Genomic DNA, 14,569 nt, shown 5'->3' on the forward strand with positions numbered 1-14,569 from the left:
AGTTCAGGGGAGCCAAGCGACCTGTTCTTTTGTTCCCGTTTGGCAGAAGTCCGAGGGTGCGGGAGGAAAAAGAGAAAATCGTATGGTACGTATTCGGTACCCAAAGCTCCTGCAGAAACCTGCCTGACCTCAAAGGAGTCGGGATTGAATGGGGAACCTGCTTAACACATGTCTTGTCGGTAAAGGAGGGCTTTGGTTGAGAGAGCCCAGGATAGTGATTTCCTGAGGGTTGCCTGGTGGGCAAGATGGCGGGATGCTGGAGTAGTGCTGTTTTGAGTCGTGCCAAATATGACGGGAAGGAAAGGCAAGCGGCGTCGCGCGTGCTTTGTTCTGTCGACAGCGAGTCCGGACGAGGACAGCGGCGGCGCCGTACAATGGTACAATGGCGACTCGCTCTCTGAGAGATTTGAGGATGTGAATGATAGTGAAGTGGGGGAGAGGAGCGGGCAAGATGGTCAGAAATTCAATGCTCTAGCGAGCGAGCAATATTATTCAAGAGGTGCTGCTTCCAGGCAGGTAATACGATATTCAAGGCTGGCGTCGTCTGAAGGTATTACCCGATTGAAGGGGTTGAGGAAGAAAAAAAGGGTGAATTGCTTTCTTTGGGTTTGAGGAGACGTACTCATGTGCCTGGGGTCCGTTCAGCAACGTGGCGTGGCTTCTGCTTAGTCATAATACCTCAACATCGGGAAGTCCGCCCCAAAGCACCACCCACGTATCTTTTTCTGTTCCCTATTCCCTGTCGTCTACTGTATGCAGTACAAATACGGACCAGATAGGCAACTCTCCGTGAAAGGCCTCTCTCGTTTCAGGTCAAGTTGCTGACTGACTGATCGGGCGCAACATCCTGTAATTGTAGTGCCTGACTGGTTCGTTTCAAATTACCTGGAATTTATAGCGACCTACGAGTGACGCACGATAGAAGCAAACAGCGTGCCTTTGTTGTTTCTGAGTTGTGTTGCAGTTTCCAGTACCTGGGTGGGTTAGGGAGAGAGACTGGAGACGGGGCTTCTCTTTCGTGGTTCCCGATTCCTTCCTAACTACTCTGTCTAAGTCTCATTCGTGATTCGGGGTGCGAGCTCGGATTCGGCCGCTGAACCAAGTGGAGGAATCAGCCATCGGACTAGCCCAAAAGAAGAGCATCGGTGACGGGGGCACCATCGAGAGCACTCAGAAAAGGGCAGAATCTTCATTCTCTTGAAGAGGTCATTGTTCCGCAACGCCAACGGATTCTTCACCACCAGAAATTCTGCCCCTTACATTCAGTTCCCCCGTCGTGTGCATTTGGTTTTTACATCGTATCAATTGCGTATATGTTGCGAGCCAAGTTGACTAATATTCGATTCGATTTCCGTGTAATCTACAAATGCAAGAAGCGTGGGTAGGCACGTCGTAGGATCTCGCAACTTCACGACAGTGTAGCCTGTCCTTCACTCGCCCACGTCCGACGTGTGCTTTCTCGAGTAGAGTTAGTCAGCCAGCAGTATGGGGAGCGCGGGGTTCTCGTCCGAAGCACAGTTGAGCTGGATATTCGCGCTGACTCTCTTGAACCACTTGGTAAAATACTGGACAGAAAATGTGCACAGGTAAAGGTTCAAAGGCCGAGGTTGGATCGTGGTTGATTGATTCATTTGCTGGCTTGAATTTTCGCCAGTTCCATTTAATTCCCTATGCCCCGTTGCATCGTAGCCATGCTGTAGAAGAGACCAATACCCATGAACCCAGCGCTACCCGTTTATGCCGTCTCGCGCTTGCCCTCCTTAAGCTCCTTCTGTCGAAGACGTTAGTACTTGCTTTCACGATTACAAGATGGGTCGAATCGTAAAGGGGAGGCGTACGAGGGCCTTCATGGTGCCGTGCAGAGCATGACGATGGTTGCGGCGGAACTTGGGATCGGTGCCCTTCAGCGACGGGTATCTCGAGGTCTTGGGCTTCTTGATGCTAAAGGCAGAGAAGAACTCGTTAACATCCAGAATGTTCTCCTGACTGCGTCGGGTGCAGAGGTTCAATCATACCCGTTGCGGTGCGCCTTGCGCGACTGGTTGTGCTGCGAGGAGTTCTTGGACTCTGCGATCAAAACATTAGCAAAACTGTCGATTGGGCAATTGGTGTAAGAACAACAGGGTCACTACTTACTGGCCATTGCTGCGGTCGTACGGTGCCCCTGACGTGATGGAGAGATCTGGAGTGTCGTCCGTGGAAGTTTGGGTAGCCGGAAAAGGTGCCTTTGGGATTGTGGGCAAAAAACAGCAGCCCTAATTTTGTGGAAGTACGTACCTGCCGCAAGTGGGGCATCGGTGCAGACATACCTTACCTTACCTAAGGTAGGTAGTTACACAGTACACTACCTCTCGACCTGAGCATGGACCTATCGTGTCCCACCGCCAAGCACTTGCGACACGTCGTCATGAATTTAACCAGAGAGAGACAAGTTGCACAATTGTAAGTCTATCGTTTTGACACATGCAAGTCCTCCTAACACGCCACCGCTCGCACCGGCGACAGCCAGAAATAACCACAGAACAAAATAAATGAAAAAAGACGACCACAACGCGAAGATAAAAAGAAAACCCTCAGTTGCACTGTTTGAAATCAGAACTGCCACTCTTGCGTTGTTGTTGCCTCTAGACAATGTCAAGTGCTGCTCATCCACCTCCAGTTCTACAAGCTCATCGGTACGAAGCATCTATATCTTCAGCGGCCGCTTCGGCCGCCTGTCTAATGATACTGACCATGCCTCACCTTGCAATGAGTGGCTTTATCGATGAAACATTACCAGCCGCTGCAGCAGTCTGCGCAATTTTCTGCAGCTGCTTGGCTCGCAGGTTCTTGAGATAACGGAAGAAAAGAACAAATAAAAGTTCCATGCTGTCTTCTATTAGCTTGGTCTAGGCTGTACTGGATGCTTACATACCGCTCCTTGGTCATCATGAGGATGCCTTGCACGAGGAAGCCCTTGAGGATTTGAGGGCCAATGCCCTTGAAAAGACCCAGGACACCTTCGCGCTCGACAATGAACTTCATCACCTCCACAAAACTACCGAAAGGCTTGCCGTTTCTCTCGGGAGGGGGCCTTGACTGCAGACCAACTTTGGCAACAATCAAAGGTTGCGTGGTGATGGTGGCCAGCGCTTTCGACGCGGCTCCCAAGACTAAAGATACCGAGTCAGCTTGCGTCTGGCAGCGGAGATGCACACGAGGTGTAGCTGTAGTCAATTGAATGGGCAACATACGGAAGGCTTCCCATGGTTTCAAGTTGGTTTTGCCCGGGAAGAAGGATTCCTTGAGTCTCTCGTAGGCACCGTACGTAATAGCAGGGTTGACGACCAGTACCAAACTCGCCTTCAACCCCCTCCACAGTCCAAATACGCCATCTTCTCCCTCTACGACTTCCCGAGCCGTATCGACAAAGCCCTTGCGTTCGGTCTTGCGCTGGGTCTGCTGGCGAGTGGTAATAACAGCAACAGGTATTGTGCAAAGCTGGGCGACAGCGCCAGCGACCGCGCCGAGACTCAGCTCAACCAATGTCGAAGGTGGTGCAGATGTCTTGGCAGAGCGCAGGTAGAGTGTGCGGACAACAGAATACCAGTAAAAGTAGGCAAAGTTTGTCGAAGCGACACCGAGAAGGGAGCCAGCCATACCCGAGTAAAGGCCCTTAACACCGTCATCCGTAACGATCTTGCTGAGAGCGTCCCAAGTAGAAGAGTAATGCGGCTCAGTGGGCTCGTTCGACTCGGACTTGGTTGTGGTTGATTGCGACTTGACTTGGACCTGCAGGCGCGTCTTGACGCTGATTGGGGAAAACACGGTCAGCTAGGATAGGACATGAGAGGCAATTGAACGATCGAACCGAAAGCAATTGGGGCCAGGCATGGCGACGGCTGGATTGGATCACACGAAGGTATCGTGAAAAGAGATGCAGCAAGGTGGGAGAGGAGGTTTTCTCACATGTCAAGAGGATACACCAACGTATTGGCTAATACGGCACCGGTGGCGCCAGCGACAGCTTTGCCCCATGGTGATAGATTCGCCGGCTTGGATTGAGCACTCATGGCTGTCTTTTACCTCCAAAAGCGGAAGGACGGTACACTGGCAGGCAGGCGGACGAGTTTGTCGCGACAGGCACCTCAGGGGGACGAACAGTAGGGCCGCGGCAAGGGCCTGAGGTCGTCGGCGTCGGCGTCGGCGTCGGCGATCCGCCCCGGTCGGGATCCGAGGCAGAGCAGGCGGACGAGGCTAGAACAGCGGGCGATGAGGAAATACAAGTATCTCCCGCGAAGTTAGTAAAGGGTGATATGACAACAACAACGACGACGACGACGACGACAAATCGCAACTAAAGCTCACTGAGGGCCTACGGTCAAGCTGAGTGCACAACGCTGGTCGAGACGAAGGGTCCAGGCCAAACTTTAAGGGCGACAAGCGTGCGCAACGGCTCCCCATGACCCATGGGTGGCTATGACGAGCTGCTGGGCCGGGGAGGTGTGTCGACTTGCGCCGACGACCTCGGCCCTTTGAGACTGGGACCCTGCCAGCCGGCGGACCAGCCAAGCTGTGTTCGGCTAATCGGTGAGGTCACTTGGGGGGGGAAGGCTTCGGCACATTACTTAAGCATGGATGCAATGTGGAGTGATTCGGAATCTACGCCTACCTAGCTTCCTAGGTTACCTAGGCACTTGAAGGAGTCTCGTGGCATGGAACATGGACCGTCAGTGAGACAAGAGAGACGGCTGGCTCATGGGACGAGACCACAGATGAATGAGATGCAGCCCCAGTCGCCGGAAAATCCCAATGGTTCAGCACTTGGAGGCCTGTCTCGACGAGTCTGACTTCTTTCAACCTAAGATAAGGTAAGCAAGTCAGTAGCTGCAGTAGAGCTACGCACGCACAGCAGAGATATGCCTTAAGCAAAGGTGTCTGTCGGAAAAAAATATGTGCACAGTGACCAGCCAGCAAGCGATTCCGGGCAGGCGGTGCGCCGCGTCGAATTATTTCAATTCTCTCACTCATCTATGCATGCTTCGAAATTAGCAGCCAAGGTAACATGATTGAATTACTCTACTCAACCCACTACGGCCTTTATCATCACTACTGTACTTGCCGCTGCCCTGTGTCAGGTCTGACTGTTGGTTTTGCTTTGCACAGCCTCCATCCGGCGCCCGTTCCGCTAAGTCCGTCTCATCCCACCAACCCAATAACGGGGCCTTCCCTCACATACGTAGATTCTTGTTACCAACCACGCGCCTACGTCCTCAGGAAACCCCTCCCCCGCGCAGACCCTTGCCATCCGTAAGGTGTCGGTCGTTCCCTGATCTCCCTCCCCTCGAATCAGGATCAGATCGACAGCTAACCGCAGAGCAAGAGCAGCTTGACCTTATGTTCGAGCTGGAATCACAGTCTCATGTCATGTGTCTGCAATAACCTCGCTGCTGGCTGGTTGATGCTTAATTGCTTGCCTCTTCGCTCCAGGATCTTGGAAGCCTTACGACCTGCCTCATTGAACCTGCTTCCTCCCGCACATCGGCGAGCTTGGCCATGCTGCCTGCTCAGTCGGCACTATGGAAGCAAGAGCTCTTGTGAGTGAAACATATTGGAGTTGTCCCACACCGACATCGTTGTCTCGGAAATACGATCTGCTGACCAAATACGGCCCGCGGTTTAGAGAGAAGAGGCCCTTATGGCCAGATCGACAGGCCGCGAAGCGCTGAACCACGCTATTGCTGCTGCCGATTTGTACATGAAGGCTGCAAAGGAGACAACTTCGCAGGCTGACCGCGGCCGCTTCAGGAAAAGCTGTGAGAGGCTCATCGCCCATGCTGAGAAACTAAAATACAGCCCGGTCGCTATAGCTTCTGACAGCCTGAGCGGGACCGGCTCTTCCTTGGCTGGTAGTTCTCGCTGCCAGGTACGTCAGATTCCTACTGGGGAGCGTACAATCCTCCTTCGATCATCTCGTCTGCATGGCAACATTTTCCCTCCGTGGCAGACCGACCCTGCCGACGACGTGTTCAGCCCATCTCAGGGTATTCAAATCTTCACGTGAGTGCCATAGACCTTGAAGCCAGTCTAGTCACGTCCAGGACCGACTTGCGTCGTTTGATAGCCGGCTGCGTCACTCACACCCAGAACCCAGAGACCCTGCCGACTTTACCATGTCAGCACGTCAAGAGGCTATTCTTGATGGTTGGAAACGACCGGTCGAAAAAGCAATATCAGGCTCCCTAGATGATAATTTTATGGGCACCAAAGGTGAATGCGACCTAGTGCAGGACATTACAACCGATTGCTCTGTGGTAGCTAGCTTGTGTGCTGCCATGCGAATTCTCCTCGGCAAGAAACACTCTGTGGGTACCATCTCGTGTGAGCGCAAGTTAACTTGCTGATCGTGACTGGCCATATAGATACTCGGTTCCATCATGTTTCCATTCGATCATGACATGGGTAGACCGAGAATCTCGAGCAACGGAAAGTACATTTTTCGGATGCACTTCAACGGCTGTTTCCGCCAAGTCGTAGTTGACGACCGGCTTCCGGTCTCGCGGAATAATCGTACCCTATTCGTCGTGGACCGTCTGAACCCGAATCTTTTATGGCCAGCTCTGATGGAAAAGGCCTACCTCAAAGTACGCGGAGGTTATGACTTTCCCGGTAGTAACTCTGGCACGGACTTGTGGGTTCTCACAGGTTGGATCCCTGAGCAGCTTTTTCTGCAGAGGTGCGTAAGAATTCTTTCAAGACCGTGGTACGGTCAGCTGCAGCTGGTGAGGATAGCTGACGAGGCGACCTAGTGAGGACGTTGACCTCGAAGGCAAGTGGGAAGAAATCAAGGAAGAGTACCATGCCAGCAACCTTATTATCACGCTTGGTACCGGCCGCTTGACTCCTTCTGAGGAGGATGCTCTCGGTCTCGTAGGCGAGCATGATTACGCCGTGCTCGACATTGACAATTCACCATCAGCCCGTCGTCTTCTGGTCAAGAACCCTTGGTGTGACGGGCTCGTATGGAAAGGAGTGGGTTCTTCTGGGCTGGCTGAGGCAACGGCGAGCCTGTCATTGTCCAAGGCACATGTCTCCGTTGAAACTCAATCGCCGGAACACTCTCGCCCTGTGGGCTCTTTTTGGATATCCGTCGACGATGTCGCCCAGAACTTCGAGTCCATGTACCTGAACTGGAATCCGGACATGTTCACGCATCGACAGGACCATCATTTCACATGGCGCGTTCCGTCACAGAACATGACATCCTCATTAGCCTACAATCCGCAGTACTCTGTGAGATCTCGAACTAATGAGACAGTGTGGATTCTACTGAGTAGACACTTCGCAGATGAGGAGCTGGAAATTGCCCGAAAGCGATCTGCTTCACTAGCTGCCGTATCTAGGCAGTTGGGTTTCACCAGCATCTTCATATTCGAGAACCAGGGCAATAAGGTCCAAGTCAGAGAGGGCTATGCGTATCAGGGGCCTTACGTTGACTCGCCGCAGACGCTGGCCAAATTCCAGCTCCGCGCTGGTAAGCCGTACACCATTGTCATGGCCCACCAAGACCTGCCACTGGAAAATTACACCTGCACTTTTACATTATTCTCCAGAGCCTCGTTGGAGGTGAAGCCTGCTGAAGAGGAAATGAGCTACTACAGGGAACTGTCGAGCGCATGGACTAGGAGGACTGCGGGGGGCAATGCGTCTTCAATAACGTACTCGCAAAATCCCCAGTTCAGCATATTCATTCCTCGAGCAACGCCACTGTCAATTCTCCTCTCCTCGGCAGATCGGGAGGTGGCTATCCATGTCGACCTAGTCTGGGCACACGGGAAGAGGGTCACTTCCATCGGCGTCAAGGACGTCGTTGCTAGCTCGGGTGACTACCGAAGAGGGAACGCCCTCGTACAGGTCCCAATAGTAGATCCGGGCACCTATACAATCGTCTGCTCGACCTGGGAACCAGGCCAGCTCGCTGACTTTGGGATGCGTGTGGGATCACACGCTGAATGTCAGGTTCAGCCCATCCTGAATGATGGAGCTGGCCTTCTGCGCATTCGAACGCCGACCTTCGTCTTCGGTGAAGGGGAGGAGCAAAGGAGAGCGCTGGTGACAGTATCAAGACTTACCAGAGCGCAGGTTGTCGTACGCTGTCCTATATTGACGGGACGCCACAGTCAGCACATTCCAACGACTGCTGTTCGCGTATCTCTCGTATACGGGCGTGGTCCTCAAGAATCGGTCCTCACGGTGTCCGGAGGTGGCGAGTTTCGGGAGCTCACCATGGCGGTACGGACACCCGAGTTTGACATTGAGCCAGACCGGCTCCTGCATGATCAACTGTGGATTGTGATCGAACAGCTTGGGAGTCGCCAGGGTTTCCACAACATTGAAGTTGAGTTCCTTAGTGAGAACGTAGTCCAAGTCGGCAACTGGCAAGTCGTGGACGGCCTGAATTGAGAATTTCTTCTATCCACCAGGAGAAACAAGCATTACGGTTTGTGAGAGAGCTATATGTACTAGCCATGAACCTTGTACATGATGCCACGTGTGTTGTGTGTGTGTTCGGCCATGTTCCGACGATATGCGCCCATCCCGGAGGGAAGAAGAGAGAGATGGATGCTACAATATGTGGTAGTTTAAAATCGGAACTTGGAGGATGCCATGGTGCTTGTAATGGTTACTTTTGTTACGATCCCCAAGGATGCTTTCGCAAGAGAGTCTGGGGCCCGGCGTGAGGTAGAAAACTAGAATGACGAAACTAAAACCAAGAAACAAGGCAGAACGTGACGCGACGCGAACGACTCGTCAATGTGGTATATAGTCCACCGCAACGCCAGAAACCCTTTGGATCAAGACAGAACAATTCCCGTCGTGAACTCGTGCCGTGCCAACTTAATGGGCCTCATGATCCGTACCAAGAATGCCTCCCTCTTCGCAAATGAACAACGAAACGCGATAAAACTGGCCAAAAACAAAATCCCCAATCGCAAATTCGGCATCGTAGCCCGCAGCTCCGTGGGCTACAACGAAAGCCCCTATTGACAACCAATCCGGTCATGGGCCCAAAGCCTGATCTCGTCTGGCTCGATATGGAGCATCAGAAACCTAGTGGGAGGAAGGAAAGAAAAAGTATTTACGTGAAGTATGAATCAGACTCTGTCCTAGTATGTTAAGCAGGCCCTCCTCTGCGCCGTCTGCCGCGGTTGGGCCCATCTGGCCGCTGGGAAAGGACCTCCCGTAACAGCGGGTCATCTTTGTCTTTGTCCACGTGATGGACTCTGACATGTCTTTAGAACATGGTTAGACAAATAAACCTGTAAGACGAAGGGAGAAGACCGAAGCGCTGCGTTACAGGGTTATCATACCTTTGCAAATTGTCTGGTCTCGGGTATTTATGCTCTCGATCCGGACAGAATGGACATACATATCCTGGAGAGTCGTGCACAAGCCCATGTCGAATCATCTCATTCTTTCGCTTGAAGCCTTTCCCGCCCTCACTGCGAGGACAACCCTTGACGGAACAGTAGTGCGGTCGGGCAGAGGAGTGGACGTTGGCATGCGAGTTCAGAAGGTACTGAGTCTGGAACGGCGCAGCGTTACATCCAGTGAATGTACATACGTATCCCGCCGGAGGATTCGTGAGACCGTCGATGCTCATACGATCTGCTACTGAATTTGCTGGTGTTGATGCGGTTTGGTCGGTACTAGGGGTTTCGGCTGTGCCGCTACTGTAATCGGCGCTTGGCCTATGCGGCCCGCCACCACTTGACGAGGAATAGTAGTACGGGCTTACAACAGGAATCGAATGTGCAGGTGATGGAAGTTCCCTTCGGAAACCTTCATTTGGTGAAATCGGGGGAGAGGCATGTCCACCTGGCAGACCGGCTAAGGACGGCAGCCGGGGGAGACTTGCAGGAGGCGATCGTGGAAAGGAGGGTGCATGGCGAGCTGGGCCGATGTCTTTGTCTGGACTCATGGCTGATTCTGTTAAACGTTTGAAGTCACCTAGTTGTGCTCGTATGGATGGCAGTGGGCCATGGCCACCGCCATCCGACTTGGGCGAGTCCAATAGAGGAGGTAGCCCTCCAGGGGCAGACTGAGAGGGGCTAACCGGCGACGTGACATCGGGCTTGTGCAGTGAAGGTCCCGCGTGTTGAGAGGGAAGTTTGTCCCCAATTGAGTACACAATTGCGGGAGCAGCGAGACCCGGGCGTTCGTCACGAATGGGCAGTTCTAGGCTGCTTATCCCCACGAGCGTCGTCTCATGTTGACCTCCAGTCCCATCTTTCGAATGCAAAGGCTCGTGCTTCGCTGTCACAGCAGCAGCGACAGCAGCAGTCGCGGGAGTCGGCGTCGTAAAGGCCGCTAGAGCACCGGCAGCCAGGGATTTCAGATCAAAAGAATCGGGGGGTGGTGGGCGGTTCATGTCGCGTCCAGGGGACTCAGGTGAAGACGAATCGTCTTCGGAGCCGTTGTCAGATGCCAGTGGCTCCAGGGCAGCAGCGTGAGCTATTTCTGGCTGTCTGCCGTTTCCAAGATGAGCAACTAGCACGGCATCGCCCTGAATGGGTTCGACCTTGCGGCGACCGTGAGGTGGTTTTCGATCGGAGCTGAAAGTGGGCGGAGGGCTGGGAGAGGGCAACAGTTTAGGACGATGAGGCTGCATCTGGGGACTATCGCGGGGGAGAACGTCATCGGGGTCGTAACAATCGGTCGCAGATGGTTGGCGGAAGGAATTTTGAGTAGCCGACGCAGTCATAGTTGTCGCGACTGAAAAGGGATGTGGCTCGCGGCGCAGACGGTGTTACGCCGCCATGAGGGAGAAACGGGTCGAATGCGAGCGGCGGCGGCAGCGCAGAAGTAGCAGCGCAGCACCAGTGGGAGCGACAATGATGAAGCCAAATACGCACGGTCCGTTGCGCCGATGAAAGAGATTTTGCTCAAAAGGCTGAACGCCTTGTTGCCGTCGTCGTCGTCGTCGTCGTCGTTGTTCTCGTTGACAGGTTGATCTATTTGATCTGTTTCCAAGGCGGCGGTTGCTGGAATTCGAAGGGAGCAGCGAAGGACGCTGTTATCGAGGCTGCGAATGACGATGCTGGCCTGACCGTCGTTGGGGGCTTGAAGTCGTATGGGTATGCGTCGCGGATTCGGCCACGAAGACAGCTGTCGCCGCCGTCGTAGGCTACGGGAAGTAGGCAGCCGTAGATGTCGTCCAGCTTCTTCTTGTGGGCTAGAAAAGCAGTGTATGAGGGGAGGTGAGTGAGTATGGAGGTGTGCCGGGAGTTAGAGGATGGTATGCGGCAGCGGTTGGATGTCAAAAACGAGGTCGGTGTGGCCTAGTAGCAGGGGGTGTGGGGGAGATAGTGATCAGGAGTGAGCGCGCCGGGGTTCAGTCGGGGTAGATGGGCAAGAGCGTCGTTTTTTTTGGCGGATAAAAGAGGGCGCCCAGGAATGTGTGGACGGTAACCATGCAGATGGGGTATGGCGGACGAGGGTGGTCGGAGGTGACGAAAGTGAGGTGGAAGAAAGCGGGCAGCGTGGTGGTCAAATTGAGAAGACGTCTGTAAGGCCCGGTAGATAGCAGTATTGTTTAGTGAGAAGCGTTGACGGTAGAACAGCGAAAAAGGACGGCGATGCTTCCGTAAGTAGGCAAGGCCGGTTCTTAGAACGATGGTGCGAGAAGGTTGGCAGGTGGGCAGCCCAGTCAGGTAGGTAGGTAGGTAGGTACCTTGGCCTTTGACCTTTGACCTTAGGACCTCAGGTCAGGCTGGTCAGGCCAGGTGGGTGAGTCGAATCGCCGGATCTCGAGGTCGATGTCAATGTCGAAGTCGCGGTCCGAGGTGTAACTGCGGTGGTTGTCTGTCGTTTCCTGGGCGCGAGTTTCGGGGCAGCGCTACGGCAGACCAGCCAGACGAGTGTTAAAAAGGAGGAAGCGTAGAGCCGGGACGATTATTCGCAGGTGTGTGTGTGTGTGTATGTGTATGTGTGTGTGTGTCTTTTCTTGTTTTGTCTGACGATGGTCCGATGGTTGTGTCTTTGAGAGGCAGCACTGGTTTGCTTTAGCGCATAATCTCTTGGGGGTGTATGGGAGATACGCCCAGTGCCACAGATAGATTCGAGGGACCGCGTGACCCCAGTGATGGGGAAGAAGGGGACGTGGAGTCCACCAGACGAAGGCACACGAGATGCCGTGTTCTCAAGTGAGCAGGGGTGCGGGAAAATCAGACATGGGAATTGGGGGAAACCAGGCGGCGTGGACGTGGGAGCGATAGTGGGAGTACCTAGCATGCGTAGTAGGGACATGGACGATGTGTGGAGTTGGGAGGTACGGATACAAACATGAGATGGGGAAAGGAAGGGTCTGCTGCTAAGAACCTGGGGCCGCACGAAGCAGAAGGTGCCTTGCGAAGTTGCGCTGTCAGATGAGGCTAAAGCCATGTGCCGCAATGTATCGGTGAAGAGAGTCGCAGCAGGCCTTGGGGGCAAAGCTACCTGCAGATACCTTCCATGCCTCGCCATCCTTCCTCTGCCCTACGTTACCTTGCCTTGCCTCACCAGCCGCCCGCCCTGCCTCGCTGCTTTTGTCCTCCACCCCTCTAAATCCAGTCGAAAAGGAAAGCCCGGCTTATGGAACGGATACATGGCAGGTCGTTCTGTCCGTCATCTGGCTCCTTATGCAATGGTACCAATCACAACTTTCAGCCAGGAGCAAGCGGCACTACCTTGAGAGAGTGCTAGATAGGTAGCTGGCGAAATGGTAGGGTGCCCAAGAAGGAGCAAGCGTCGCACCCCTACGCCTGCGCAATTGGCTGGATCCTTGGGTCCCTGATTGAAATATGCTCATGCCCATATTCATGCTCGTCTTGGAGCGGGGAAGGCAAGATGGGATGGAACCTTAGGGCTTGGTTACCTGGTAGGTAGCTGCCATGCTGTCGCAGTGCGCGGCATCCTGCCGTGCTGTCTTCGGGGTGGAATGGAATAGAATAGAATGAGGATTGGCAGCGAGGGCGCAGTGAGGGGAAGTCTCCTGCGCGGAATATGGGATACTTCGTACCTGAAGTGAAGAAGTAATTAATGGTGGTGCTGCTAGAGCTGGAGTTGGAGCTGGAGCTGGAGCTGGCGTCGGTGCCAAATAGCCGCACCCAAAGCACTGGATGGAAAACGGGATGGAAGTGGAGGCTGAAGACAGGGATTTGCCGAGGTACTCGTAGGTACTGCCTGTAGGCCAAGCCTGGCGTTGCCATACCTAAGGTAAGGTAGGCAAGTGCCAATCACGACAGACTTGCCCATAATCATAACATCTACTGCATAGTAGGACATTGGCGCAAACTCTGTTTGATGCCTTGTCTGCCAAGCTGTAATGTAGGTGCCGATACTGTAGCTACCTTATATGTGCACCGTTGCTGGCTACCCATGATTGGCGATAGTTACTTACCACAGTCCCTCGACTGGCTGACGGGCACCATGAAGTTTGTGAAGTCCCTAAAGTCAAGTAGCTTCGGCACAGCACGAAGATATACCTGATCTACCTTACATGCACCACAAGGACAGTATCCGTGGGAGCCATCACCACCGCCCCCTCCATCTCTTTTCCTGTCTCTCTTTCTCCCCCTCCTTCCCTCCCCCATTTCCCCACCCGTCCCTCTCTCCAACAGTGACGGGCCAAGGTCCAAGGGCCAATGCAGGGTAGGAGCAGAAGATTTCTTTTGTTCTGTGATTGGCCGCTTTTGCCGCGTCCGTCCAATTGCGATGCTGACAGCCAGGAAGATCCACCGCAGACCCGCCGCTGCCCGCGATGAGCCCATGCACTCGAGCCGCTAAGCCTCTAAGCCTCAATCCATCAGGCGGATCATCCAAGGGGGAGCCTGTCTATCGTCGCTTCATTGGATAGCACCAAAAAGCCAAGAAACAGACCCCGGTCGTCTCTCCGAGCCTGGGGTTGGCCTCCTGCGAGCTGGACGAGTCACGGTGTTGACGTGCCGCAGTGCCAGGTTCCAGAGCACACAGAAAATAAGATAATATACCTAGGTACGGACGGAGCACGCGCTCTGCTCTGGGCACAGTCGCCCACAGACCAAGGGCTCTCCGTTTTTGTTCCGTCTCCACGTTGAGGAGCGGTTGGATCCAATGTTACTATAATTCAGCGCAGGTAGGGAGAGTGCTCACTCACTGCTGGACTGACCAGGCCAGGCCAAACTCGATACCAAATTTCGGCATCACCCCGCGTTTTTGTTTAATTAGATGCAATCCCTCGTTCGGTTTAAAGGGGGAGGAAGGGGGGGAAGCCTCATCCAGGTATCAAGGTCCGCCGCGCCGCACCTGGGAGCCCTCTCGCAACTTTTGAACCACCTTACTAGACAAGAGCTGGCACAGGAGGAGACGACCGCCGGCTTTGCGCCTCACCGCCAAGTCCGTTGAACTGGGCTGGCTCAGGCACGCGGTCTCAGTCTCGGTCGTGCCCACCCAGGACGCCGTTCGATCGCGCACAATCTCACCCCGGACTACTTCACCTTACCTGCCTGCTGCCTTACCCCAGACGGGGATTTCTTCAGCGGAACGACGGCTGCCAGCCTCGGGTTCGTGG

General features: G+C 54.0%; 3 protein-coding genes across 3 annotated transcripts; 1 reads left to right on the forward strand and 2 right to left on the reverse strand.

Annotated features, from left to right (window-relative positions):
- Positions 1 to 2,738: 2,738 nt before the first annotated feature.
- Positions 2,739 to 4,052, reverse strand: ANT1-1 (Peroxisomal adenine nucleotide transporter 1; the record flags this gene model as incomplete). The annotated part of the gene is made up of 4 exons (XM_032037069.1): positions 2,739 to 2,868; positions 2,915 to 3,152; positions 3,234 to 3,790; positions 3,949 to 4,052. 4 exons carry the CDS (start codon positions 4,050 to 4,052, stop codon positions 2,739 to 2,741), a joined length of 1,029 nt encoding a protein of 342 aa, XP_031884168.1.
- A 1,506-nt stretch (positions 4,053 to 5,558) lies between these two features.
- On the forward strand, positions 5,559 to 8,442 carry cpr-8 (Calpain-like protease palB/cpr-8; the record flags this gene model as incomplete). Its single annotated transcript, XM_066150800.1, has 5 exons — positions 5,559 to 5,576; positions 5,663 to 6,039; positions 6,134 to 6,344; positions 6,402 to 6,715; positions 6,789 to 8,442. 5 exons carry the CDS (start codon positions 5,559 to 5,561, stop codon positions 8,440 to 8,442), a joined length of 2,574 nt encoding a protein of 857 aa, XP_066009981.1.
- Positions 8,443 to 9,020: 578 nt separating this feature from the next.
- CGGC5_v001245 (uncharacterized protein) lies at positions 9,021 to 9,438 on the reverse strand (the record flags this gene model as incomplete). The annotated part of the gene is made up of 3 exons (XM_032037067.1): positions 9,021 to 9,064; positions 9,123 to 9,272; positions 9,351 to 9,438. 3 exons carry the CDS (start codon positions 9,436 to 9,438, stop codon positions 9,021 to 9,023), a joined length of 282 nt encoding a protein of 93 aa, XP_031884169.1.
- Between the last annotated feature and the right edge of the window lie 5,131 nt (positions 9,439 to 14,569).

Source organism: Colletotrichum fructicola (assembly GCF_000319635.2).
Source record: "Colletotrichum fructicola Nara gc5 chromosome Unknown KSG_Nara_v1_contig01, whole genome shotgun sequence".
Taxonomy (NCBI): Eukaryota; Fungi; Ascomycota; class Sordariomycetes; order Glomerellales; family Glomerellaceae; genus Colletotrichum; species Colletotrichum fructicola.